At 41.0% G+C, this 26,992-nt stretch overlaps 1 protein-coding gene across 1 annotated transcript; it reads left to right on the top strand.

The window, feature by feature from the left end:
• Positions 1–8,752: 8,752 nt before the first annotated feature.
• CLEC3A (C-type lectin domain family 3 member A) lies at positions 8,753–16,100 on the top strand. Its single transcript, XM_032854617.1, has 3 exons — positions 8,753–8,930; positions 13,381–13,464; positions 15,165–16,100. Exons 1-3 carry the CDS (start codon positions 8,816–8,818, stop codon positions 15,554–15,556), a joined length of 591 nt encoding a protein of 196 aa, XP_032710508.1. The 5' UTR covers positions 8,753–8,815; the 3' UTR covers positions 15,557–16,100.
• Positions 16,101–26,992: the final 10,892 nt, after the last annotated feature.

The following is a 26,992-nucleotide window of genomic DNA, read 5'->3' as shown; positions in this document are numbered from 1 at the left end:
CCAAGATTGGGGGGGGAGGGTGAGAAAACTCAACTGCCGGTAGCAGGGTCTACATTTGATTTCAAGAATCCAGACTCCAGTCTGTGTAGTCCAGCATTAGACTATGCTGCCCTTCAATAAATCCATTTATACAACAGGGTGTCTTCAGAAAATAATCTAGAGCATAAAAAAATATGGATGTATACACAAAGATGTAGATCTCAACCTTATTTATAATAAAGGAAAAACTGGAAGTTAGTTAAACAACCAGCACGAGTTCAGTAAAGTGAGGCACATGAACTATGTGTCCATTAAAACGATGTGCAATAACCTGGATTGTTGGCAGAGTAGCAGGTGCAAACCCGTGGCTATTGCAGACCCATCCAACACTTCCACCCCATGCAGAGTAGCCTTCCTCTGAGTTATCAGCCAGCCTCCGACTGCCCTACTGTATTAGGGAAGAGTCAGGCCAGGTTCCCAGCAGAGGCTCTAGGACAACTCACCAAACGGACAATTAGCCCCATCCTGACAGACAAAAACTTCACTCAAGTTTTAGGACCTCAAGAAACTCAAGCTTCAAGGATCAGAACCACTCAACATTCCCATCTGTTTAATGGACATTTGCTATTGGACAGACTCTGCTGGCGGCATGTTGTAGGTATTCACTGACCTCATCTCTATCTAGGAGCTGGGTACCATTGCACCTTCTCTTCCTATGTGATAGGAGACACTGTAGTAGGGGCAAACAGCTGAGAAGTCATAGAGCCAGGATTCAAACCAAGATGGTCTCTTTCCAGAGTCTTCAGCCTTAACCCCCACCCCACATCCCTACCATTTCCACACAGAGCTTGTGGTGGGCACACCTTCTGCCCAACAGCCTGTGGGCATGGATGTGTGTGGCCCCATGGCCAACACATTCCTGCACTGAGAGTGAGGGATATGCAAGATTGTGTGTGTAGACCTGGGTCTGCAAAGAGGATGGGGTAGAAGCAGGGACTGGGGCAGGAGACTGCAGAGGGACAAATGTACCCCCACTTTGCACCCATACACCCCTTACTCTCCTGCCCCCAAGCAATAAGCAGAGCCAAATATGGGGGGCATATGGGAAATCACTGTGCCTTCAGTTCAATTTTGCTGTGAGCCTAAAAAAAAGAAAGTCTACTAAAAAAAAATTAACTTTTAAAATTCTACTTACTATTTTCCTCACTGTAATCCGGTTTCCATGCCTTATGCCTTACAGAAGTTGCCTGGAGTCATTTTTCTAACTGCCAAGACCAATGTTTATTTTAGTCTTTTTCCTGTTTTACTTCTTTGACACATTTGCCAGTTCTGTCTCTTCTCTCCTCCCCAAGAACCTTCACCTTAGGTTTAAAAGATGTGGAACCAATAAAGAGAAACATAGTTTTCCTCAAGCTTTTCTGATGACTGAGTCCCCTTCCTATCTCCACCCACCCCTTAAGTATCTGGGACGCTATGGGTTTGTCTCTGATCCTCCTCTCTTCCCCATGTGAGTATCCTGGATTCAGACCATCATCAGTTCCCCACTGTTGATGTATCATTGATTCACTATTCACAAATTACTGATTCTCTTAAAGAACTTTTTAACTTCATTCCAGTGTCCAACTATTACTACCCATCAACTAGATAAATCCAGCAAGTGTCTCCTGAAAACTTTAAGACTGACTTGTCCAATACCAAACCTGTTTCAATCTCTCGATCCTCTCCAACTGCTGCTTTCCTTCCTCTATCTCTTAATTTATCTCAGACTCAAAATAAATATAAGTAATGCCTTGTACATGTAATTCACTTAACTATTCGGTTGCTTTTTATTACTCTTTATGAGAAACATATTGTGGACATAATTTCCTTGGTCTAACCCATCAAGGACAATTTCTTCAGCTTAGCCATGCAGGGTTTCAGCCTTAGGAAGCACTTTCTGGAGAGAGAACCAAAAGGCAATCCCTTCTTATCCCATTTAAACCGGATAGAATAGCCTGACTGTTTAACTGAGCCAGCTCAAGGGGAACACAAGATGGCTTTAGTTCTATCACTAAATTTCCACCAGTGAAATGGTCATGGACTTAAAAGTTGGAAAATTAGTTAATACCCAGAAAGGCAGATTTTCTCAATGTTTCATTCTGCAATCTGCAGTCATCTTGCTCTAAATACAGAGTCCACAAGTCTTTGAATTCTAAGGAAGAACAACGACCTCGTTGTAGTTACCTGAAGGCTGAAAACTGTTTCCACCAGGTCCAAACTTGGGAGGCCTTCAGAGAGGAATCAGGAAGGTTTTCCACTGAGGGCTGCCCTTGCTCCCAGGAGAAGGGAGGCAAATACTGACTTATTTGTATTCTTGGACCATCTTGGCAGCAGGGCCAGGCAAAACTCACAATAAATTTGAAACGTTGGTACACCTAGGAAAAACAGACCAATGGAATGTTTGCTTTCCTTAAAAAAAAAAAAAAAAAAAAAAAAAAGAACTGTTCACTATAGTGGGTGCTTGGAGGATGGGACAGAGGGATAACTATTAAGGGGGCAGACTGGGTGGCTGCAGGGAATGACTTCAGATTGAAGTCAGTAAGCGCTAGGACATTATAACAGAGATGGTGATAACAAGAACTGATTTATCAATAGAAAGTGCTCATAGGAAGTATCTCTTATGTATCAGCCACTATATTGACTGTTTTCAGGGAATCTTTTTAATCTTCCCAACAATGGTGGCAGATGGTCATTATGACCCCCAATTTATAGGAATGCGAGGCTGAGAGACATTAGTGAGCCTGCCCCAGTCACACAGCTGGTAAATGAGAGATCCATGATTCAACCCCAGTTCGGTGTCATTTGTGTACTTTCTGATACTGTGTGTTGCTGTGGGAGGTGAGGACTCAGGTTAGGGCCAAGGATGCACTGGTGTTAGCCACTGTCTGGAAGGGCTCATGAGAAGGCAGAATGGGATGGAGCCAGAAGAACACTCAGTCCCAGAAGAGGGAAGGGAGCTGGTTCAAGCTGAGATCACACACTAGAAACTAGCTCAGAGAAGGAGCAACCACAGGCCTAGAGCAGAACCCAAGAAACTCAGGCAGAGGTTGTTGTAATATCAGGGAAAACCCAAAGAAATTAGAGCAATGGTAGAAATAGTATCAACAGATACTGTCCTTAAGATTTTATTTACTTGAGAGAGTGAGCAAGTGAGCGGCCGGGGGTGGGGGGAGTGGGCAGAGGGAGATGGAAAAGCAGACTCCCTGCTGAGCAAGGAGCCCAATGTGGGGGATCAATCCTAGGACCCCAGGATTGTGACCTGAGCCCAAGGCAGACCCTTAGCCATCTGAGCCACCTGGGTGCCTCTTGAGGAGACCAAGTTTGACTAATACTTAGAAGATGAAGATTCTTAGAAAGCTCACTTCATTCCCTAAGGATAGGTCCACCTTCTCTCTCTAGAACAATGCCTTCCTTATAGGATTTACAGGAAAAATCCCAGCACAATTGTTACGATGAGATTAATTGGATCTAAACCTCCATTCTCTTTACTCCAAATTCTCTTTGTTGAACCACTTCATGTAATAGACATTTATTAAATGTCCACATTACTCATTTTGTGAGGCACTAAAATTGTGCTATCCAATATGGCAGCTGTTAGCCACATGTGGCTATCAAGCAGTTCTACTGGACAGTTTTGGTCTAGGAAATCAGCAGAGAACAGGGCAAGAAACATGTCCAAGGTAAAAAAATGGGAGAGATACAAATACATAAAATAAGTAAAAAAAAGTTGAGAAGTTTTATGATAAAGTATGTTCAGTATGAGTTCAAATGGGGTCAAATCTGCGGGCTGAGGTCAGGGCAAGGATGAGTGTGAGGACCTTATGAAGACATGAAGCCTCATACATCTATGTGATGGGTTTTTAGGAAAGCCTATGCTAAGGTGTGGCTTGCATTTTAGACACATGCTGTAGGTTTCTCAACATTCCGTAAGACAGATCAGGAAACCCCAATCAGGAGAAACGTCAAAGTCTGATCATATAACACAACTAAAAAGTAACAGATCTGAAATTTTAACTGGGGTCCTTGCTCTTTATGTATATTCAGTGCTGCCCCATCTTAGCAGGGCTTTTTACTCTCTTCCTAAACCCTGTCCTCAGCCGTCTCTTCAAACTCCCGGATACCTTTGCCAGTCACAGCTACAAGTAATAGCCCTAAGTAAAAATGAGACAACTTGCACAGACACCATAACTGATCTTTCCTTCAGGCATTTCAACCTCATCTCTGCTATATCCAACTTCAGCCCTACCACTTCCCCTAAATGCTGCCCTTGAATCTCTGAACACAGCCTTCAAAGATTTCAGCCGGAGATTAACAGACAAACAGCAAGGGGGACGATGGATTTGTTGGTTAGACACTCTGGAAAACAGCAGCTTAGAGCAACTTTAAAATAGCAACCAGTGGAATAAACACATCAATTACACAGGGTGGTCAGGAGACATGTTGTAAACAGCAATTTATTAGGGAAATTTAAACTCTGGTGACAGTTTGTAAATCAGAACCAAAATGCTTTCCAACTAAAGGCAGTATTTTTATGGTTCCTATTCCCTGGCTATAAATGTGTACTTCTTCTTAAATAGTCCTTTCAGAAGCCCTGGTCCAGCCCAGGAGACAAGCTGGTGACATCATCCCACTCCACAAAAAATGGATTGTTTAGCCTCCAAGAAAACTGAGTGAGGCCTGCCTTCCCCAAGGACAACGTGGGTTCAGGGCCACCAGCCCCCATTACCTTCGATGTGTGTGTAGTTCTTGATGTGATTTTTTTCCAGATCATTGCCATTTCCCCCCACCCTGCTATTCCTATTGAGGTTCTGGGGGTGAAAGCCATGCCTGATGTCAATCAGCATTTGGGACAGGGACAAAAATCCTTACCTTAAGAATATTCTCAGATCCTACTCTCATCTTCTTCCAGCCAATCCTGTAGTCATTTAGTTTCCAGTGTTTTTTTCCCTAAAGGAGGATGAACTGGACTTGGAATCTCAACAGGAAGAAGAAAAGTTAAAGGACAGCTCTATCCTTGTCTGGCCTCAGGACCAAGCACGTGCAAGCCAGTTAGTCTCTCCCCAGTCCTGAGCAGGATGGTTTCCTAGCATGACGTCAAGTGTTATTATGCCAAATGAGTCTGTCTCTTTACTCTTCCAAGAGCTGAGTTGCTATTTCCTTGGTCAAGTGCCTTATTGCTGGAGTCTCAGAGCAGAGGTTGGAAAGAAGGGAAGCAAAAGCAAGACCGTCCTGCCACACATTAGTTAATAGTTATTGAGCAAACACTGTGCCAAGCATTGTACTGCATGCATAGCTCAGCTAACCCAACATGGCTCCTGCCCTCTGGGGGCTTACAGCCCAGCCGGAGAGACTGACGTCCAACCAGTGAATCAAGTACATCAATTCACTTTTAAAATGAGTACCAAACCATGAAAGGGCTATAAAAGAAGCAGGGTACCTTCTTGGAGAAGACAGAGAAGGACCTTGCTACATTATGCAGATAGAGAAGATGTGTGAGAAGGTGATCTTCAAGTTCAGATCTGGAGGACAAGAAAGAGTTGGTCATACACAAAGTAGCACTAATTTGAACTCACGCCAAGAGTCTGAGTTTGGGAAGGGTCGACAGTATAGAGACAGAAAAAAATCATGTGGGAAAGCACAATGGGAATGGAAAGATAGAACTAAATATGACTCAAAGTTGGCAAAGGGTCTCCATGAAGGGAAAAAGTCACCAGGAAGAACCAGATGGGTCTTACCAGGTAGAAGGTCCTCAGAAAACAAAGAAAGAAGTCCAGGTTTCATCTTATGTACAATGGAAAGATTTAGAAGGTGTTAAGTCAGAAAGTAACGATCCCATTAATGATGTGTGGAGCATTCACTTAAGCTGGGCAGGAGCAGAGGAGCTGAGCTGGACCAGGACAAGAGCTCTAGGTGACTTCAGATGGGATGGATGATGGCAAGAAAGAGGAACCATCTACAAAGAAGTAGAAACCACATGTTTCTACTGACAAGGTTGCTGCTGACAAGGCTGTAAGGAAGGCTGTTGCAAACAAAGGTCTGGGGTGGGGGCAGGTGGGCAAAGCACAAAGATTATTCCTAGCTTTCAGAAATGAACCCCTGAGTGGGTTGGGGATATTAACAGCACTGGAGAAGAGTCAGGAAGAATAGGCTTTCTGAAATTCATGGGATATTAATGGGGAAAGAATCCAGAATTTTGCTTTAACCATCATGAGTTTGAAATGTCTCTGAGACATCCACCTGGAAGGGTCACACGGGCAACTGGAACTGTGACTCTGAAGGAGTCATTGACTGAGAGATAAATGTGAACGAGTCCCAGACAGAGACTGTGAAGCCATGAGAAGAAGGAAGATCATCTAGGGAGAGAGTAACAGGTTAGAGCAGCTAGGAAGAGAGTCCTGAGGGGGTACCAGGCAGTACAGCCGGGGAAGAAATGAATCTTCAAATATTTAATTAGAACTAAAAGCATGGACTTCAGCAAAACTCTTCTGGATGCTGCTGTAATGGTGGATACATGACATTATACAATTATTTGCTAAGAAGCATGGAGCTGTACGACACAAACGATGGACCCTAATGTAAACTATAGGCTTTAATGGAGAGTAATAGATCAATATTCATTCATCAATTATAACAAATACACCACACACATGCAAGATTTTTTTCTTTGTTTCTTTGATTGGTTTTTTGCAGGATGCTAATAATAGGAGAAACTGGGGAGGGGGAAAGGCAGTCTCTCCATACTTTCTGGCTCAAGTTTTCTGGAAATCTAAAACTTTTCTAAAAAATAAAGTCTTTTAATTTAAAGGAATGAAAGCATAGGTTTTAGAATCTGGCTAAAAGAAAACAAATCCAAAAAGTGTCAGAGGCTTCCTGGAAAGGAAAAAGAGCCTAAAACAATATAGATTTATTTTGAAGAAAAAAGACAGCCTTTTCTTACAAATCTAGTTAGAAGATAGCACAGATCAAAGATCCAAGAGAAATCATTAGCTTTCCATGACTCTTCTGTAACTCAGAATCTCAGAGGAAAGGATTTGAGAAGCTGGCAAAAAGTATTTTCAATCAATTGCAAGATCAGTTATAAAGCACTGATCCTTTTCCCTATTCGAATCAAAGCACATTTTTCACAGGCCAGGTCAAAGGAGAGGCCTTCCAGGGTCATTTAAAACTAGATTTTAAATTCTACTCCAATTCCACTGGAATCTGAGTGATGTACAAGTACGCTTAACTTTCCTGAGGCTCAGATTCGATCATCTGTAAGTGGAGAGAATATTTATCCCATAGACTTGCTGTGAAGAATAAACAGATCTGGTGCTCCATGGGATGAAGTGTACATACTATTATAATCAACGGTGAGGATGTTACAGATGCTGTTACTATTCCTATCATTAAGCACCAGGCATTGTGCTAAGGTCTTAAAGCTATCACTTCATTTACTCTTTCCAGCAGCCCTATGAAGTAGGCATTCCTAGCTCTGTGTGAGAACAGGCCCAGACAGCTTCGGTGACTTGCCCAACAGCACACAGCTGATAAATGGGTGAAATACAAACCTGAACCCAGCTCAGCTTGTTTCCACGGTGCTGTGAAGTGCCTCCTCACAGAAGGCCCAATCAGTACAAGGAGGCTGCGCTGTAAGTAAACTCTTTATTCTTTATTTCACATTTACATTGCTAAATCATGTCAGACTTTTATCAGTGTTCTTGTTTCAGTGTTAACACATGGGTAGGGTACAAAGAGGCTCTCACAGGAAGGCAATGAAGACAGATTAGACTGTGGTTTTCCAAGATCCAGAGGGAATCAATCAGCCCTTGATCTTAGGTTGTCTCAAAAAGAAAAAGAAAGATAATGGACGTCCCTTGCTTTTGATACAAAAGCCTATCTGGTTCCTAGTACTTGTCCTAAAAAGCCCATTGTTAAGGTAAGAATCATTATACTAAGTCTTTCATTCTATTCTTCTGTTATTTCTATATTTTCTTTCAAAGTATTTTTTAAGTGTTTGGGATAATTTCAAGGCAGAAAGTGTTGGGTGATGGGGATTTTCAAAACAGCTGGAGTTGATGTTTTACATTAATTCTTACAGAAATAATTATTCACCTTAATTTTCTTTTCATTCTAAGGTGTGTTTCCCAAAGATGTAACTCCTGATGAATTCACAAAATCCTAAAAGAAAGCTTTCTGTCTGATCATGGACCATCCCTTTGGCCATCCCTGTTATACTCTGTGAGCAAACCATTCCCAAGTTTCACTTGAGCTGTGTAGACCCTTGAGTGTGTGTAGACTCTGGCATCACACACACACACACTCATACACAGGCAGGAGCTTTCCTACTTTTGCCGGGGGGGGGGGGGTGCTTTATTTATTTATTTGCCCTGAAAATGGGACTAAATTTCCCACATCATTAAGTGAACTTCAGAGCTCCAAATCCAGGGCTTAAATACTGAGGTCTTCACAGAGATACTCCAAACCTCCTGGACTTTAAGAAAGAAGAAGAAAGCAGGCAAAGGCCTTAATCCCTTAGTTAACTCTGATTTACTCTGAAAATGCAAGTGAAGTAGAGAATGTAATAGGGACATTAAAAACAAGAAAAGTCTAACATGAGACACAAGAACAAGGGGCCACCTCATGCTGTGGTCAGCCGAGGAATCCAAACATTTCGTCAGCAGGAGTCCAGCCAACCTTCACACGCACTTTTATAAAGCTGGCCCCAGGCGCTCCAGGGCAAGATGAGGCTGTGCAGCCTTCTTGCTCTCCGCTACTTCACAAGAGCTGGCAAAGTGGGCACCAGACCTGACCAAGAGCCATGGCAAAGAATGGACTTGTAATTTACATCCTGGTTATCACCTTACTCCTGGACCAGACCACCAGCCACACGTCCAAATTTAAAGCCAAGAAGCACAGTAAACGCCGAGTGAAAGGTAACGGGGCTTTTCAGGCCAGCAAAATTCTAGGCATGCGCAGTGTGGGGAGGGACTGGGCAAGGTTCATTTCCACACTCCTCCAGCACAACGGCCTCTGGTGATAGCACCATGCTATCATGCAGACATGGCAGTTCAGGGGACTGAGTGACCTTTTAATTTTCTGGAACATTTTGATATTTAAAGGAATCATGCGTAAGTCCTTTTTTTTAATAGAAAAAATGTCTGTATTGTATATCCTTTGTCAAGTGAGCTTAGCCGGGCAGAATGTTCTTCAGAGCAAGTTAACCTGGATAGGTGGATATCTGGTTATTATGAACAAGGGATCAAGTAGAATAGACTGACAGTAATTAGAATATACTGTTTCATTCCTAGATACTGTATAACTGTTCAAATATATTTGTAAGATAACTATAATCTTATTAAAAGTATAGTCAAAGTTAGACCTTTATCTCACCGGTTATCACGCAGATACATTTTCATACCCTTGACAATATAAAGACAGTCTATCCTACACATTTAAGTTTTTTCATGTCAGAGAGAAATGGAACCTGTTTTTAAACTTAAAGATATGTCATTATGCGAAGTCATATAGCATTCAAAAATATTTTAATGCAAAACTGATTCTCTAAGCAATCCTAAAGTCTGGGTGGCTTGAACTGGGTTAAGAGGCAAAAGAGAAAAAAACAGGGATTCCTGGGGGGCTCAGTCAGTTAAGTGATCGTCTCTTGATTTCAGCTCAGGTCATGATCTCAGGGTCGTGAGACTGAGCCTTGCGTTGGGCTCTGCACTCAGCGGGAGTCGTCTTGACATTTTCTCTCTCCCTCTGCCTCTCCCCCTGCTCACTCTCTTTTTCTCTCAAGTAAGTAAATCTTAAAAAAAAAAAAAAATCTTGCAAAGAACAAAGATGAGAGCAATTTATTTGCAATATGCTGGAAGCAAAGCATGAGGGAAAAAGCATCAAAGTACAAAGAGTGATGTTTTATCTCATCCTCTGAGTCATTTTCATTTTCATTTCAGCGTATTTCAAGGTGAATATTATGACACTACTTGCTTATCGATTTCACTTCAGTAGTAACAAAACACAGGAAACATACCAACAAAGTGCAAGCCAGACTTGACACACACGGATGGGTGGTGGGTAAAAGGAGGTTTGTCTTGGGTGTTGTGTTTTGGATACTATAAAATGCCTTGCAAAGGGGGTATTTATTTCTATGATTTCAGTCTGATACAAGGTTTCTTCAGTGGAATCTTTTCCCTCATACAATATTAAACTTTCCTGTTACCTCTTTTAAATGGAAGATTAAAATACTTCTCAGGAGTGATAAAGTGTACCGGTGAAGATGAGGGCAGGGGAAAGAGGGAGGTAGGAGATACTGTGTGATGATAGGGTGTATTTTTGGTGTCAGCATCTCTTCACTGCTGGGAAGCAGTGGCAAAGCAGTGACCACCCAGCAGGGATGTGGGGAGGGGTGTGAACATGTGGATGTGTGGATGTGTGCTGTGGGGATGTTTCTGAGATCATTTGGTTCAGGTCATGTAGCTCTCCCCCCACCCCATCCCTAACCACACGCAAGTGTGCACACATGCTTTTCCTTGTTTGCCTTTTAACTGACTGTGCACACCTCTTCAGCATCATCCTCCCAAAGGAATTTTTGTGAGTTTTTGCTATGAAGTCCAAGAAAGCAGACTCTACAGCAGTAAGTGAAGCAGTAAGCCTAAACTTACCAAACACTTCTCTCTCCACTAACATATACAATTTGAAAACATTTTAAGTACCTGGGGATTATACCCAACTTTATGAAATCAAAAGTGAAGGCTGTTTTTTTTCTCTCTCAAACCTCCTCACAGAATTACCCACTATTACTTATTGGGAAATAACATTCCCAGAGTTGTTCTAATGCACAATTAAAACCTTGTATTTTTAGCCAAATAAGGACTGGTTATTAATTTATTTCATCTACCAAATCTTGGATAACTATCAACATAAGGGATGCATAGGTCCTTCTAGAGGCTGCATAATATTCCACTGCACAGATGGGTCATGATTCATGTCATCTATTGTTTCCTGGTGAACTTCTTTCTTTTTTTTTTTTTTTTAAGATTTTATTTATTTATTTGACAGACAAAGATCACAAGTCGAGAGGCAGGCAGAGAGAGAGAGGGGGGAAGCAGGCTCCCCGCTGAGCAGGTAGCTTGATGCAGGGCTCGATACCAGGACCCTGAGATCATGACCTGAGCCAAAGGCAGAGGCTTTAACCACTGAGCCACCCAGGTGCCCCTCCTGGTGGACTTCTGTGTGGCTTCCCATCTATTTTGTTTTTGATTCTCTGCCTCAGTTAAGATACTCCTCTAGAAAACTGCAGCTTCATTACACTTTCCAGCTGTCTCCCAAAATAATAGCATCAACCTATACTGCTCCCATCGTCAGTATATGGCCATTCCCACACACCTTGACAACTTAACATTATATCACAGCTTAAGCTCAGTCAACCACACCAAAAAAAAAAAAAAAAAAGCCTCTCTTTTAATTTGCATTTCTTTGATTGTTAAGAAGGTTGACATTTCTTTGGTTGTTCATGAGGTGGAGGTATATATATATTCCATAGGTTTACTGGTGATTTTCCAGAATTAATTCTTCATTTCTACACAGAAGCTACTTCTGGAGAAAAACAATAATAAAACGAGAGGGAGTTTTTGTTGTTGTTTTTGTTTTTGTTCTACTCAAAATGGCAAACAAGGGACTTACTTAACTAAAAAACAAAATTTCCCTGGTATTTAATTCATAGGTCTCAATAAATTATATGTTGCAGAAACAAATAAAATTCAATTTTACATTGAAATAGTTAGTCCCTGTATTCATTGTAGACAAAACACATCCACATTTGTCACAAAGGTTAGAAGGAGAAGCCAAGTCACCTGGATAATGATTCCCATAATGATCTCCCAGGATCCTAATATTATTCATGTCTTCATGTTAATTACAACGTTACAGCCTCTGTGTAGAGGCCACATATTTATACGGAATGGAGCAGGAAGCTGAGAGAGAAAGGGGATGACATTTGTATGGTTGACAACTTGAAACTTGGAAGAAAGTCTTCAGTGGTCTTGGTGAGCCTGGCCTCCCACAGTTGGTGGTTCTGCATTCTGAATGTACCCTTACATTTATTCTGGATTGAATGATCTCTTTGAGGAAATTCTTGGAGGTACTGTATTTCTGAGCTGAGCTACTGGATGCTTTCAGAAATGATGTGCAATATCACATGAAACACAGATGGGGTCCACTCCTGCCAACCCAGAAGGCTTTCCTAACTCAATGTGGAAATACCTGGCTTGCAAAGCTTATGTTTAAGAGGATGACGAATCAGCATGTGTGGATTTAGGACTATCCTGAAAAATCCAGGATAGAACACAGATTCCTCATATGGTATCTGTGTAAGGAGGCAGGTGGTGACAGTTCATACCAAGCTTTAAACATCTTCTCAGTCCAGGGCCATGTGCTAGGGATCAGGCAATTACTGTGCAGGAGCAGATCAGAAGGATGTGAAGAGCACAGACTTGGAGTAAGACAGATTCAAATCCTGACTGCACCTTATTTGCTGGCTGGCCTAAAGCAGGTTCATTCCTGTGCCTCTATTTCTTCTGTGAACTGAGGACAGTAACAGTGTCTATTTCACAGGAATACTGAAAGAATTAAGCTCGTGGTACACAGTGTATGAGGGTTCTTAGTATTTTTTCTTTTTGTTATTTATTACAATTTATTATAATTCTTGCCTCCAAAGAGTTCAAACTGTCTATTTCTAAGACAGACCCCATCAGTCCTAGAATCTTGTTCATTCATTCAACAAACATTACGAACAGCTATTATGTGCCAAGCACTGTGTTAAGCATCAGGAGCACCATGGACAGTAAGACACCCAAAATTAAGTAAGTAAAAATAATTACAGAGAAAAATGCTCTGAAGAAAAGTAAAGGATCAAAGAAAAGAGATTAGTCAGACAGATGCTAGTATAGAGATGATAACCAGAAAAGGCTTCTAGAAAAGATATTTCAGCTCAGTGAGGAGACGGACAAGTGCTGGAGCAAGAATGTTTGTTCCAGGCAGGAGGAACCAACCCAAAGGAATGGATCCTGAGATGACATACCTTGGTCTAAGATGCTCTAAAAGTCAGTAAGTCTGACGTCTGATGGAGGGAGAGTCCCACAGGGTGGGGGAGAGGCATAGCAGCCCTCTCTCACAGAAGGATCATCTAGTATTATTACCACAACCAAGCTCTCATGAACCTTCATGGCCAACTTATTTTCACACATTAATGCTCATGTACACTTGGCTCAGTTTCATCAAAACCACCCTTGCCTTAGATTCTGGGTTCCAAAGCTTTAATTTTTTTATCTTATTTTAATCATGTTTTCATTCCTCCTACCCTACCCCACCCTAAAATATCCCCAGAAAAGGATGGAGACCTGAAGACTCAAGTTGAAAAGCTCTGGAGAGAAGTCAATGCCCTGAAGGAAATGCAAGCCCTACAGACAGGTAAGACCCGACTCATCAATGCTTCATCTCAAAAGAGACAGGAAATCATGATTTGCCAGAAATTCAAACCATACCTAGGGTACATGTCAAATTCTAGGTGACACTTTTAAAAGAGACATTGACAACCCAGAGAGGTGTCCAGAAGACAGGACTCAAAAGCTGGGGAGACAACTGTTTGGGAATATCAGCTTGATTTCTCACTCCCTTCTCCTGTATATGGATAGTATAGAAATACAAATACACATTTCAACAATGCATTTAAAAAATTTGTCTATAATTCTTCTCTAATAGGCAAAGAAACAGAATTGAAGCAAATGTTGATTGGCAAAAATAATTAGCATTCATTAGATGTTTACTAAGTGCCTACTGGGAGATCTGCTGAGGTTCAGCTAAACGCAGGATCACAGGACTCACTCGGGCCACGTGGTGCACCAGATGCAAACAGAAGGCCACTGGTTAGAACCACAACTTGGCATTCCTCTTTACACAGGGGTAGAGCTACCAGCAAGCTATGCCCTCTACACATGCTGTCCAGGAGCGACCCTCCTTGGATCCCAGGGGTAAGGAAAATAGAGCTATACTGAATGGGTTCAAGAACAGCCCTTGCCCACAAGGCTTATACCCACAGGATCCAATACCTTACATAGCAACTCCAAAAGCAGAACTTCATGGGTCCTGCAAGAGACCTGTCCAATTATGAGTTACCACTTTCAGGGAAGACTAAAGTTACAGCCTTCCATTAAGGATTTATAACTCCCAGGCCAGCTATATGTTATCAGTTCAAGGTCGTTTTTACCATAAACAATTTTGCCTAGTAATACTGTTGACATATTCCTTTTATCAGCTTTCTAGGAACAGAATTCAGAAGCTAAATGAAGATCAAATGCCCATGTAGAAGGCAACAGAGTTTTATTAATGCTTTACCCACCATTTGGCACTATAAATACTCTACAAACACAAACACATTAGTCCTCCAACAACTTATGAGACAGGTACCATTATGATTATCCTCATTTTACAGACGAGGAAACTGAGGCACAGAAAAATTAAGTATTTTCTCCAACAATTACAAACCTAACAAATGTCAGATCCTAGTTTTCCAATGCTTCGCCCTAAAACTATCTTTAAGTTTGGTTTATCCTGGATAACCCGAACAGAGTTACCAGGGCTGAGTTATTTGAATAACAAAACTATTGTTGCTCTATATGTCAACTCAGACTTTTGTTTGTTAACTAATTATGAAATACCACCCAGTTCCAAAAGTTCCAAGGAAACAGCACACAATAGAGCTGTGCAAACTAACAAGCATGTGTATATCAGAGCAGCACGAGGCCAAAAAATGGTTTAAGGGTGAGACAGACCTGGGTTTGTATAGTTATGATCTTATATGTTATGTAAGTTATGTTTTTATACATTAAGTCATGGCAAGTAACAACTTCTGTAAGCCTCACTATCCTGATATGGACAGGTGGGAGTAATAAAATCTCACTTCATGTGATTTCTGTGATTATTACATGAGTTCATCATCATAAAGTGCTTGGCACAGGGTCTGACACATACAAAATCTCCATAAATATTAACTCATCACTATGATGACACATCATTCATTCCACAAATATTAACTGCTATTTTTCAAGTCCAATCCCGGATGTGGAACACTCAAAAGGCATCTTATTATATCAAATTTCACATCTTTACAGTCTGTCTCCGAGGCACAAAAGTTCACAGGAAATGCTACCTTGCTTCAGAAGGCTTGAAGCACTTCCATGAAGCCAATGAAGACTGCATCTCCAAGGGAGGAACCTTGGTTATCCCCAGAAACTCCGACGAAATCAATGCCCTCCGAGACTACGGTAAAAGAAGCCTGCCAGGTGTCAACGACTTTTGGTTAGGCATCAATGACATGGTCACAGAGGGAAAGTTTGTTGATGTCCATGGAGTCACCATCTCCTTCCTCAACTGGGACCGTGCACAGCCCAATGGTGGTAAGCGAGAAAACTGTGCCCTGTTCTCCCAGTCAGCTCAGGGCAAATGGAGTGATGAGGTCTGTCGTAGTAGCAAGAGGTACATATGCGAATTTATTATCCCTTAATAGGGCCTTCTCAAAACTGCAAGATCAGTCACGATTTATAGGCTGATGGTTTGCAAGAGTAAGTCAGAATTGTCACACGGGCATCTGTGTCCATGGGAATACAGGAGTCAGCCAGTTTTGTTACCACATCTCCTTGTGATTTTGCCCTCCATGGGGTTTACGAGATCAGAAAATAATGATCCAGCTATGTGCACACTGTTAATATGGCTTCTGCAAAATGAGCTATCAAACCCTTCCCACTTTCCCTTGTATAGAAAGGAGGTCTATGTTAAAAACACAACAGTTACCTGGACGATTTTCTCTTGACAGTTTAGTATACATTTGATTGATGAGAATTTTCTCAATCAGAGAGTCTGGGTGTGATAAAATCCAGAAATCTCTCAGTCTGATGCCGCGTCTGTTCCATCCCAGTCCCGGCACCTTGCTAGCCCATAAACTTTTCTGAGTTGCTGCATCCCCTGGTGGGAGCTGCATCTTGTTGCCACATCAGAACATAGATGTCTCAGAAGTGTTCTGATTTCACTTTGTTTTCTTCATAACCCTCTTCCTCCACCACATACATGCCCTGATTTTGAAAACGCTTAGACAAGTTCTGAAAGGAAATGATAAAGGAGCATATTTGGTCAATTTCTAGTCCTAGAATTACATTACAATTCCTGACTTGAATGGGTAACCTTAAGGCGACTGTATAGCAAAATAAAGTAGGGAAAAAAACATGTCTACTTTTCCCTGGCTTTAGTATCCTAATCCTCCTGGATGAAACTGAGGGTTGATATTATATGTCAGTTTCCTTTTCTACATTTATATACTTACATATGTCTAAACAAGCATATATTAAAGTGTATTGGGGCAATCTACCTTCGGAGGTTGAACATTGAATTTAAATACTACTACTTTGGAGTCATACATCTATGTAACATTTTACTCTGTCAAATGCTATTTCCATTAAATAGTTTCAGATCATATAAAATAACTTCATTGCCTAATATGAAATTATAAAGCTTAGGCTTGGGGGAAATGGGCTTTTTATAAGCCAACAATTCTAAGTATATTCTGTTCTTCAAATAAGTGTCATTTTTTCCTTTAAATATTGAATATGTTTTAGGAACAACATCTTTCTCTGCAAACTTTAATTACATGTACTTGGAATTAAGTTTTCGTTTTTTTCACTGCACAATAATAAAGCCTGAGTTCTGATTGATGCGGATGTATTTGGATGTTGGTTAGTTACTCAAATTACCTTGGTTTATATCAAACTTGGCACAATTTGGGGGAGGAAACACCCTGGATCTGACTAAACTGATGATTTATATGTCTTAGGAGAATAATTTTACATGATAATAAAGAATTAAGTCTGGAGGGAAGAGGATAATATTAAAAAGAAAGTTGTACCTACAATTGTTTTTGGTTGACCCTGACCAATCCCCTATTCCATCACAGCCAGAATCCCTGCAAATATTATGACACTAATGAAATTAGCAGACATTAATGGTAGTAAAAGGTCAGCATACTCCAGGTACTGTTCCAAATTTTACCTAATTCTCATTAATCTCCAGAGCAACCCTGGGAATTAGGCTCTAGATTTATTTCACTTCACAGAAAGAAGAACAAACTGAAAAAAGAGAGATGTGCTAACTTGCCCCACATCACACTCCAGGAAGTAGTGGAATCGTGAACAGAACTCAAAAAGCTGACTCAGATCCTACATCTTTGGCAACCATGGGGGAACTGTGACAATGTCAAGCCTGTTCAAGTAGGCAATGGAAGTGGACTCTAAACCATCCTCCCAGTTTCTATTTTTTGGGGTAACGTTTTGGGCAAGCAGATGACCTTGATAAGGCATTCAGTCTGAGTTTGTTTCAAAAGGGTGAATATAGACAATCAGTGTTCATACAAGTCAGTGACAGAGTTTGAGCCTCTGGGAGATGGGGCTTATAGCTAAAATGATCCTTCTCCCAAGTACCCCAATCAGAAAAATCAAGAAAAGATTAATTTTTTTAAAGATTTTATTTATTTATTTGACACACAGAGATCACAAGTAGGCAGAGAGGCAGGCAGAAAGAGGAGGAAACAGGTTCACTGCTGAGCAGAGAGCCTGATGTGGAGCTTGATCTCAGGACCCTGAGATCATGACCCAAGCCGAAGGCAGAGGCTTTAACCCACTGAGCCACCCAGGCGCCCCAAGAAAAGATTAATTTAAAAGAACAGATGAAGGTTAGTGAGAGGAATTCAAAATGAGTTTAGCATGAGGAAGAACAAATGGATAGGAGACAGAGCAAGACCAAAAGGAGTGGATTAAGAGATTATCCGGTTTGCTGAGGTCCAAGCTCATGACCTTGACTTTATTATTTGGCCAACAAATTATCCAAAAGCCATACCTGCAAGATTCAATAATCCAGATTTTCCTTTGGTCTATTTTGCTTATTGAACACTACTTAGCAAACAACAACTGGTCCTCAGGCAAGGCTGATAAATAGATCTTAACTCTCAGGCCAACTTTTCCGTCTCCATGAAAGTTACCAGACTAGGCAGAGAATGTGGACAAGCATCCTGAAGTCTGGCAGAAAGAGTCCCCTGAGCAAATTAGTAACGTCTCACACAAGCTCACAGTAGAAGGACATCACCATTTGGATGATCACTTGATATCTTCAGTGACTGATATCACTGAAGATACCAATTATATTCAAAGCCCAACCTTCAAGGCCCTACAAGCCTTCCAGAAATCTGATTCTTATCTCTGGAGCAGTGCACCTCAAACTTATGCTTACAAATCACCTGAGAAACTTCTTAAATTGCAGACCCTGAGGGTCTGTGCTATGGCCCTAGATTCTGTATTTCTAAAAGTTTACAGTTGAAAGCGAGAGTACTACATCACACACCACGGTCTGCTGGTAAGGGCCTAAAGCTTCAGTTACTAGCCTAGACACAGTCTCTGATGGATTCCTGCAAGTGTGCTTTTCTTTAACTCAAATGTCAAGGGTAAGATCTGCAGTTTATCTGCGTGAAGAACAATCCTGAGAGCAATTTTTCTACCTACCATAGATACTGCTATCCATATCATTAAATAAGGTACAAGGTAAAAATCGATTAGTTAAAGGAAATATCAATAAGAGAGTCTCGAATTCATGATGTGAAGGAGGCTTTAAGGAAATGATCAATGATTTCTTTCTCTTCATTAGCATTACTGAATAGCATTTCTTAAACTAAAAATAAAGACAGTTTTAGTCTTTTCTGCTTTCAGAGTAGTGAAAACTAATCATATCCTCACCAAATAAAGCTCATTTAATGAATGAAGAAGCCCACAAATTCAGCTAGTTAATAAGCAGCTCATTTAATCTGATGTCAGAAATTCAGAGGGTAGCTACTAACTATGAAGCATTTTCTTCCTAATATTGCAGGGACAGAAAAGAAGGAAGTTATTGTTCCTACACTCAAGGATGTAACAACATGGCACATAGGAGGAGAGCAAAACTATTCACTGGAGCATAAGAAGAAAATATGAGTATCTCTACTTACATATGGAAGTTAAGTGGAGTACAGGTTATTACTATGCAGTTCTACCTAAACTGAACACCACAAAATGGTCAATGATTTAAACAAGTTTTTGCACAGAAATACCAAATTGAATGTATGCAAACAATTAAAAAAAAAAACCAACAACATACACACACATGAGCAAGCACCACTGACAATTCTACTCCTAGTGTGACTGGTTCAAAGAAGCATACATAGCCCAAGCAAAACCAATTAGAATCTTTTCCAGTGGCTGCCCTCTGACATGGGGGCAATGAAACTGCTGGAAATGTTAAATTGAAACAAGTGAATTTAGGGCTTCTGGCAGAATTCTTCCCTTCCGAATGGATGAAACATGTAGGGTGAAGGAAAGCAAAGATATGCGGTAATGAGAAATGCTGAGGTGGGGTGGGGGATAGAAGAAATAAGCGCATACAGGTATGTGTTCACACAATGTGGAACTTGCCATTTCTGGAGTCCTGATTTCTACTTCTTTAAATTCTATGAGCTACTCCAACCCTTTAAGCTACACAAGACAAATTATCCTTTCCATTTGAGTTGGGTTTTTGTTGCTGTATCAGCCAGGATAGGCTAGGTTACGATCTCACAGAGCTTTTATCTACATAAGCAAACATGCAATAAACAGGCAAAGAAATAAACAAGGTAATTTCTGAAAATGATATCACAAAATGTGGAAATATAAACACAACAAAATGGTATAACATAATGACAAAATGAAAACAGTAACAAGAAAATAAAACAGAGAGAAAAAGATGGAGTGACCAGAGGGAGCAATATTAGACATGATGATCAACTCTTTTTTTAAATTTTTTAAAAATTTTTTAAGATTTTATTTATTTGACAGAGATCACAAGTAGGCAGAGAGGCAGGCAGAGACAAAGGGGGAAGCAGGCTCCCTGCTGAGCAGAGAGCCTGACAAGGGGCTCGATCCCAGGACCCTGAGATCATGATCTGAGCCCAAGGCAGAGACTCTAACCCACTGAGCCACCCAGGTGCCCCTGATCAACTCTTTTGGATACAGCTCTCCGTCAAAAGAGAGAAGAGCAAAGAAAGCCATCTTATAATCAGCAGGGCAAAAATCCAAGAAAGAGAGACCCTGAGAAAAGTGAGATACCCCAAATCATCCAGCAAGCCAGTGACAGGGCAGAGACTAGAATTCAGTTTCCTGTCTCCTAATGCAAAGCATGGAACATGGCAGCACAGTTCAAGATCCGGTAAGGTCATATGACTTGGCAGTCAAAAGACCCAGACTGCACACATATGATAGATGGGACACCAGGTGAGAATAAAGTTTGGGGCTCCCACTCCTCATGTATCAGTAGGAATGATAGATCATTCCAGGACAGTGAGCTGAAATTTGCATATACAATTTATAAGCAAGCAATATTGTAGGGCATCTTTATAGTTTTATTGTATTATAAAAACAAAACATCTCACCATAGAAAATCTGAAGCATAGAAAAAAAATTTTAGAAATTATCCTTTATCTCAGTCTTTATCATCAATTAATATTTACTAAGCATACACGTCCAGCAGTGTCTAATTCTATCAACACCCATGCAGAGTTGTGGAGGATACTTCATTAGCCAATGTTATAACCAGCTTTATTTTACTTATAAAAATAACCATTTTCCTAGCTTTTTCAAAATGTTCTTTCCATGGTTCCATAATATTCCAGTGTGTTATTCCTTAAGGACATATGTAATTGCAATTTTTCAAACACTTTAATGATTAGAATTTTCCTTAAACAACTAAATATAAATGTTTTATATTTATTTAAATAAATGGGAATTTTGCTTTTTTCTTTTTCTGTAAGCAATTCTGTGTTTTGTTTTTTTCTTTTTGACTTCGGATTTTCAGAGACTTCCAGTGGGATTACTGAATGAAAGGGTGGGAATAACCTTAGACACTTTGCAACTTGGTTCTAAGCTGCTTTCTTTTTTTTTTTTTTTTTTTAAAGATTTTATTTATTTATTTGACAGAGAAAGATCACAAGTAGACAGAGAGGCAGGCAGAGAGAGAGAGAGGGAAGCAGGCTCCCTGCTGAGCAGAGAGCCCGATGCGGGACTCGACCCCAGGACCCTGAGATCATGACCTGAGCCGAAGGCAGAGGCTTAACCCACTGAGCCACCCAGGCACCCTCTAAGCTGCTTTCTAAAAGGACTGTACAAACCGAAGAAACAGCAGGCCCTGTAAATGCCACTAACTTTGGAGTCAGTCTGTCCTAGGTTTGGACACCAGCATCTGTGTGTTCACTAGCTCTGTGACCTGGGAGAAGTCATGTTAACTGGCTGAATCCTTCACCAATCTGTAAATAAGCTGAGGAAGAATGAAACAATAATTTCAGTGGTTCATAGTATCTGTAATATTTACCCTATAAAATTGTTAAGATTAAAAATAAATAGTTCAAATTCTTTTTGGTAATGCTTAATTTGGCAAATATTCATTAGCATATTGAGCTAACACAAAAACAAAAACAGGCGGTGGTGCTTGGGAGAATGAAGCCTCATAGGTAGCTGGTAACAATATACATTGGTTTATCTTTTGGGTTACACAAATGGCATGTTGTGCTAAGAACTGGACCTACCCTGAAGAACATATAGGAGATCAGCATCAAATAAAAAGTTACCAAGGAACATAATTACAAACTATGACAAACGTAATCTTGAAATACCGTAGGGGTACAACGAGGGAGCTTTAAAAGGTCTCAAGAAGTGATATGAAAAGGACAGACTCCAAGGGTAACAAAGCCCCGAGCCCAATGATGAAGGGGTATGCTTAGCTCCATCCACTTTTGGAAATATTTACGTGTTTGGGCCCTCTGACTGCTGACACTCCCAGGAGCCCGAGACAGGCTGGAGGGGTGGGGCCCTGCATGGGGCAGGGGAGTGGGTGCTGCAGCGCTGTATCCCCCAAGAGCCGGCTAGGCTTAGGATGTAGGCGCGGGGCGATGGGCGCGGGGATCACGGGACCCAACGGTGGCACTGAGGCGCTGGCGCTGGACGCTGTGTTGGGCACGCTGCCGGCCGTGCTGCCGCTGCTGGCGGTCAGGGCGGCCACGGACCAGCTGCGGCAGCGGCGCGCCGGGTGGTTGTACTGGCAGTGGGCGCTGGGCCCGTGGGCCGCGTGCTCGCTCGTCGCTGTCCGCTCCGGCCGGGTGCTGAAGCTGACCGTGCAGGACGGCGCGCGCGAGGCCGGGGGCTGGGCGGTCCGCAGCAAATTGTGCTGGATCCCCGAACCGTCCGCTTCCTCAGGCCGCTGGGAGTGGACTTCGACAACCTGAAAGGCTGCTAGCGAAACGGCCACTTTTTCATCAGGGTCAGCGTCTTCCAGGCGCACCTGTTCAGCCTCCTGGAGAGGAAGGGGAAGCGGCATGGCTTCTGCCTTCTCCTGGGCACCAAGGTGAGGCGGGGCCTGGGAAAACACATCGCCTCTGACTTAGCCTCTCTACCCCCAATATCAGCTGACCACAGGGGCCAGCGATAACTCATGGACATGACTGTCTTATCTCGTTGCCTTGTAATGGCAAAGCGAGTCATCAAACCAGCTTTTTGACAGACAACAAGCAACTGGCTTCCTCATCTGTAAAATGCAGGTTAACATTTGAGAATATCTAGGAAGTGCATACTACTACTACCTTGTAAGTTTTTGTGACAATTTTATGGGATAGTGCAGGCAGAAGGGCACTGTACAATCTGTTGCTTATAGGAGGGGCTTAGAAAATGAAAATTATCTTTGGCTGCAAACTGATGTCCAAGGACTAGAGAGAAAAGGGCCCTCATCTTTTCAGAAGCAAATGCACAAAAATCAATTATAATGTGGCTCTGAGAAATTTCCCGACTGCTCAAAAAAACAAGATTAAAATGAAGGAAATTTTCCAACGTGCAGATTTAGCCAGCCCCATCAGCCCTAGAGTTTCCCTTTGAAGAGTGAACACTCATACTTGCTCTTAGCATGGCATCATTTGGGGCGAAAAATCCAGGCTGGTGTTTAGCCTTCTAACAGTATGGCTTTTTCACTTACACAAACTTACATGGCATGATAAGCCATGGTTTGTTTCTTAAAGGAATTTTCTGAGTCCCACTGTGGGTTAATTCTAATTTATTTAGTGATTTCTTTCTCTCTGTACATATATTTCATCTCACAATAATCATATGATGTGGGTTTTTACTGTCATTTTAGCCATGGGGAAATTAAGACTCAAAGAGATTAAGTAATTTGTTAAGGACATGAAGGTTGGAAGTTGCAGAGTCAGGATTAGAATCCGTATTTGCATGGCTTCAGGGTTAGTGTTCTAATAACCTATGTTGCCACTCGCTTCTGGGGGCATACTACAGATTAAAATTAAAATTAGCATTAACATATGGCTATATTACCTAATTAATCTATTAGCACTCTCAACATGTACTATCATATTTATGTAGATAAGTCTAAAGAGGAGGCTCTCAAGGTCAAATACCCAAAGGAAATCAGGTACCAAGCAGGAATAACTTACAACAGATTAATGTTGTTTACAGTGGTAACTGACAGAACATTCACAGTAATCAAAAACAAAACAGACGCTGGTCACATAAATCATCTCGTTCCCATATGACAAATATTTATTAAGTTTACAACAGAGCAGATATTATTGTAGAGTTTTAGACACAAGCCATTTGCAAACACACAAGATTGAAAAAGAATGCATTAAATTGTTAATCAGCTGTTACTTCTGGATGATAGGATTTTATGGGTGAATTTTATTTTCTTCTTTGTGTTTCCCTTATTTTACACACTTTCTAAAATAAACATATATATTACTTCTAAATTGAGAAAAATGTTTTATGAATGTAAGTGGACTTAATGGACCAACTTGTTTTGATATTCTTGTGCTTGTCAAAAAATTTCTACAGTTAAGCCCACAAATTCACTTGGAAGCTTAATATTTCAGTAACCAAGATTTCCACTGATATAAGTTGCAGCCTACTTTGTAGTAAAAACCAGACATTTTTAAAAAAATATTTTATTTATTTATTTGTCAGAGAGAGAGAGCACAGGCAGACAGAGTGGCAGGCAGAGGCAGAGGGAGAAGCAAGCTCACTGCCGAGCAAGGAGCCCGATGCGGGACTCGATCCCAGGACGCTGGGACCATGACCCAAGCCGAAGGCAGCCGCCCAACCAACGGAGCCACCGAGGCGTCCCAAAAACCAGACATTTTTAACAGCTAGAGCACATCTACCAATTCAAAGAAAGGGGGTAGGTGAAGAGAAAGAAAAATAACATGAAGTGGAGACCAAGTCTTCAGAACTTTTTCACTTGCCAGTAATATGGATCCAGTACCCAGAGACCACCTTTCATCCCAGGTTACAATCTAGGGAGAAGGTTATAACTATGGATACTCAATCTCAGAATTGTGGAGCAAAAACAGTCTTCATATGTACAAATTTTATAGGAAAATTCTGACCAGAAGCAAAATGTCATACCTATACTTCCCTCTTTTTAATTCTCTCAAATATTTTCACCAAGTTACTTCTGCCTAGCAATTTGTATACCACCACTAAAGAATAAGAGCCCAATCAAGAGATTTAAGTAAAGAACATATGGATGGAAAACTTAAAAATCCAAGAGTCTTTCCCTGAATCCAAGAACTGCCAAAGAAAATGACCTTATTTACAAGCATCTTCCAAGAAGGACATTCTTGGCAAATAACAACTCTCCAACTTCATTAGATTTCTCCAATTTCCAACAAAGAAGAAAGTCTCTTTTATGCTTAATTTACATTCTTTCAGTTATCTTTGAAGCCCCTCTCCCTGTCCACCACAGAATGTTTCTGTTGGCTTTCTGTATTTTAGAATGCTAAGTGTCAACCTCTTTGACCTCAGCCACAGCAACATCTTCCTAGGAACATCGCCAAAGGCAAGGGAAGGAAGGGCAAAAATGAACTATTGGGATTTTATCAAGATCAAAAGCTTTTGCACAGCAAAGGAAACAGTTAACAAAACCAAAAGACAACTGATAGAATTGGAGAAGATATTTGCAAATGACATATCAGATAAAGGGCTAGTGTCCAAAATCTATAAAGAACTTAGCAAACTCAACACCCAAAGAACAAATAATCCAATCAAGAAATGGGCAGAAGACATGAACAGACATTTCTGCAAAGAAGACATCCAGATGGCCAACAGACACATGAAAAAGTGCTCCATATCACTCGGCATCAGGGACATACGAATCAAAACCACAATGAGATATCACCTCACACCAGCCAGAATGGCTAAAATTAACAAGTCAGGAAATGACAGATGCTGGCGAGGATGCGGAGAAAGGGGAACCCTCCTACACTGTTGGTGGGAATGCAAGCTGGTGCAACCACTCTGGAAAACAGCATGGAGGTTCCTCAAAATGTTGAAAATAGAACTACCCTATGACCCAGCAATTGCACTACTGGGTATTTACCCTAAAGATACAAACGTAGTGATACGAAGGGGCACATGCACCCAAATGTTTATAGCAGCAATGTCTACAATAGCCAAACTATGGAAAGAACCTAGATGTCCATCAACAGATGAATGGATAAAGAAGATGTGGTATATATACACAATGGAATACTATGCAGCCATCAAAAGAAATGAAATCTTGCCATTTGCGACGATGTGGATGGAACTAGAGGATATCATGCTTAGCGAAATAAGTCAATCGGAGAAAGACAACTATCATATGATCTCCCTGATATGAGGGAGAGGAGAAGCAACATGGGGGGTTAAGGGGGTAGGAGAAGAGTAAATGAAACAAGATGGGATTGGGAGGGAGACAAACCATAAGTGACTCTTAATCTCACAAAACAAACTGAGGGTTGATGGGGGGAGGGGGGTTGGGTGAAGGGGGGTGGGGTTATGGACATTGGGGAGGGTATTGCTATGGTGAGTGCTGTGAAGTGTGTAAACCTGGCGATTCACAGACCTGTACCCCTGGGGATAAAAATATAAGTTTATAAAAAATAAAAAAAAGTCATTGCCAAGATCTAAAAAAAAAAGAATGCTAAGTGTCTATACTGTGTTAGCCTCTTTTGTAGAGAAAGTATATATGAGAATATGTGCACGTGTGTATCTTATGTGGGGTGAGATCTGTATAACACCAGAAATGCAAAAAATGAAAAGCTTTAAGCTACTTTTGCCAGTGGGAAAATCAAAGCTGATGGTCAAGTTAAGATTGGTATGCAATAACCTAATGCTAATAATTAGCAATAACCTAATGGTAGCAAAGATTGTGTTGGAGTCATAAATGTCTCTTTACAAATGTCAAGGGCACAGCCAGACATTTTATAAGCTCCGTGGTTATTTATTCAAGCATGTATGGCTTGGTCGACCAAGTGCTTTTGGTATTTGTTGGCAAGTTTCTATGTTAAGAAAATACTTTTTAATCAGATGAACTTTATTGCAGTCAAAGGTCAAACAAGTAATTAAAATTAACAGCAGTCCCAATGCATGAATAACTACCAACAAACTAAAGAGGGAGGTTGTCTCAGGTTGGCAGACCTCTAAATAAAAGAGGTCTGACACCAGACAATAAAACTTACTTAACTGAGCTGCCCAGAAGTAAAAGATTTCTGTGGTTTAGTAGTTGCTGGGTTGCTGGATACAGAATGAATAATCACTCTTCATATTAGATACAACGCAACAAAGTAATTAAGGTTCTGAAATCAGTTAAGACCTATATACACAGTAAGGTTCCTAACTTCTTAGTTTACTCAAAAACTTGTTTGGTTAACTGGGGCAAGCTCACTTCTAGAAGGCTCGTTTTCTCATCTGGAGATCTGTATCTGCCTCTATGGGTCATTGTGAGAACTGAATCAGACTATGTCCATATCTGCTAAGGAACCATTGTAAGTGTGCAATGATGTTAGCTATTCTTGTTCTTGTTCTTG

The sequence above is a fragment of the Lontra canadensis genome, unplaced genomic scaffold (genome assembly GCF_010015895.1).
Source record: "Lontra canadensis isolate GAN:19392208 unplaced genomic scaffold, GSC_riverotter_1.0 scaffold8, whole genome shotgun sequence".
NCBI lineage: Eukaryota > Metazoa > Chordata > Mammalia > Carnivora > Mustelidae > Lontra > Lontra canadensis.
This window is presented reverse-complemented; position numbering and strand designations above follow the sequence as displayed.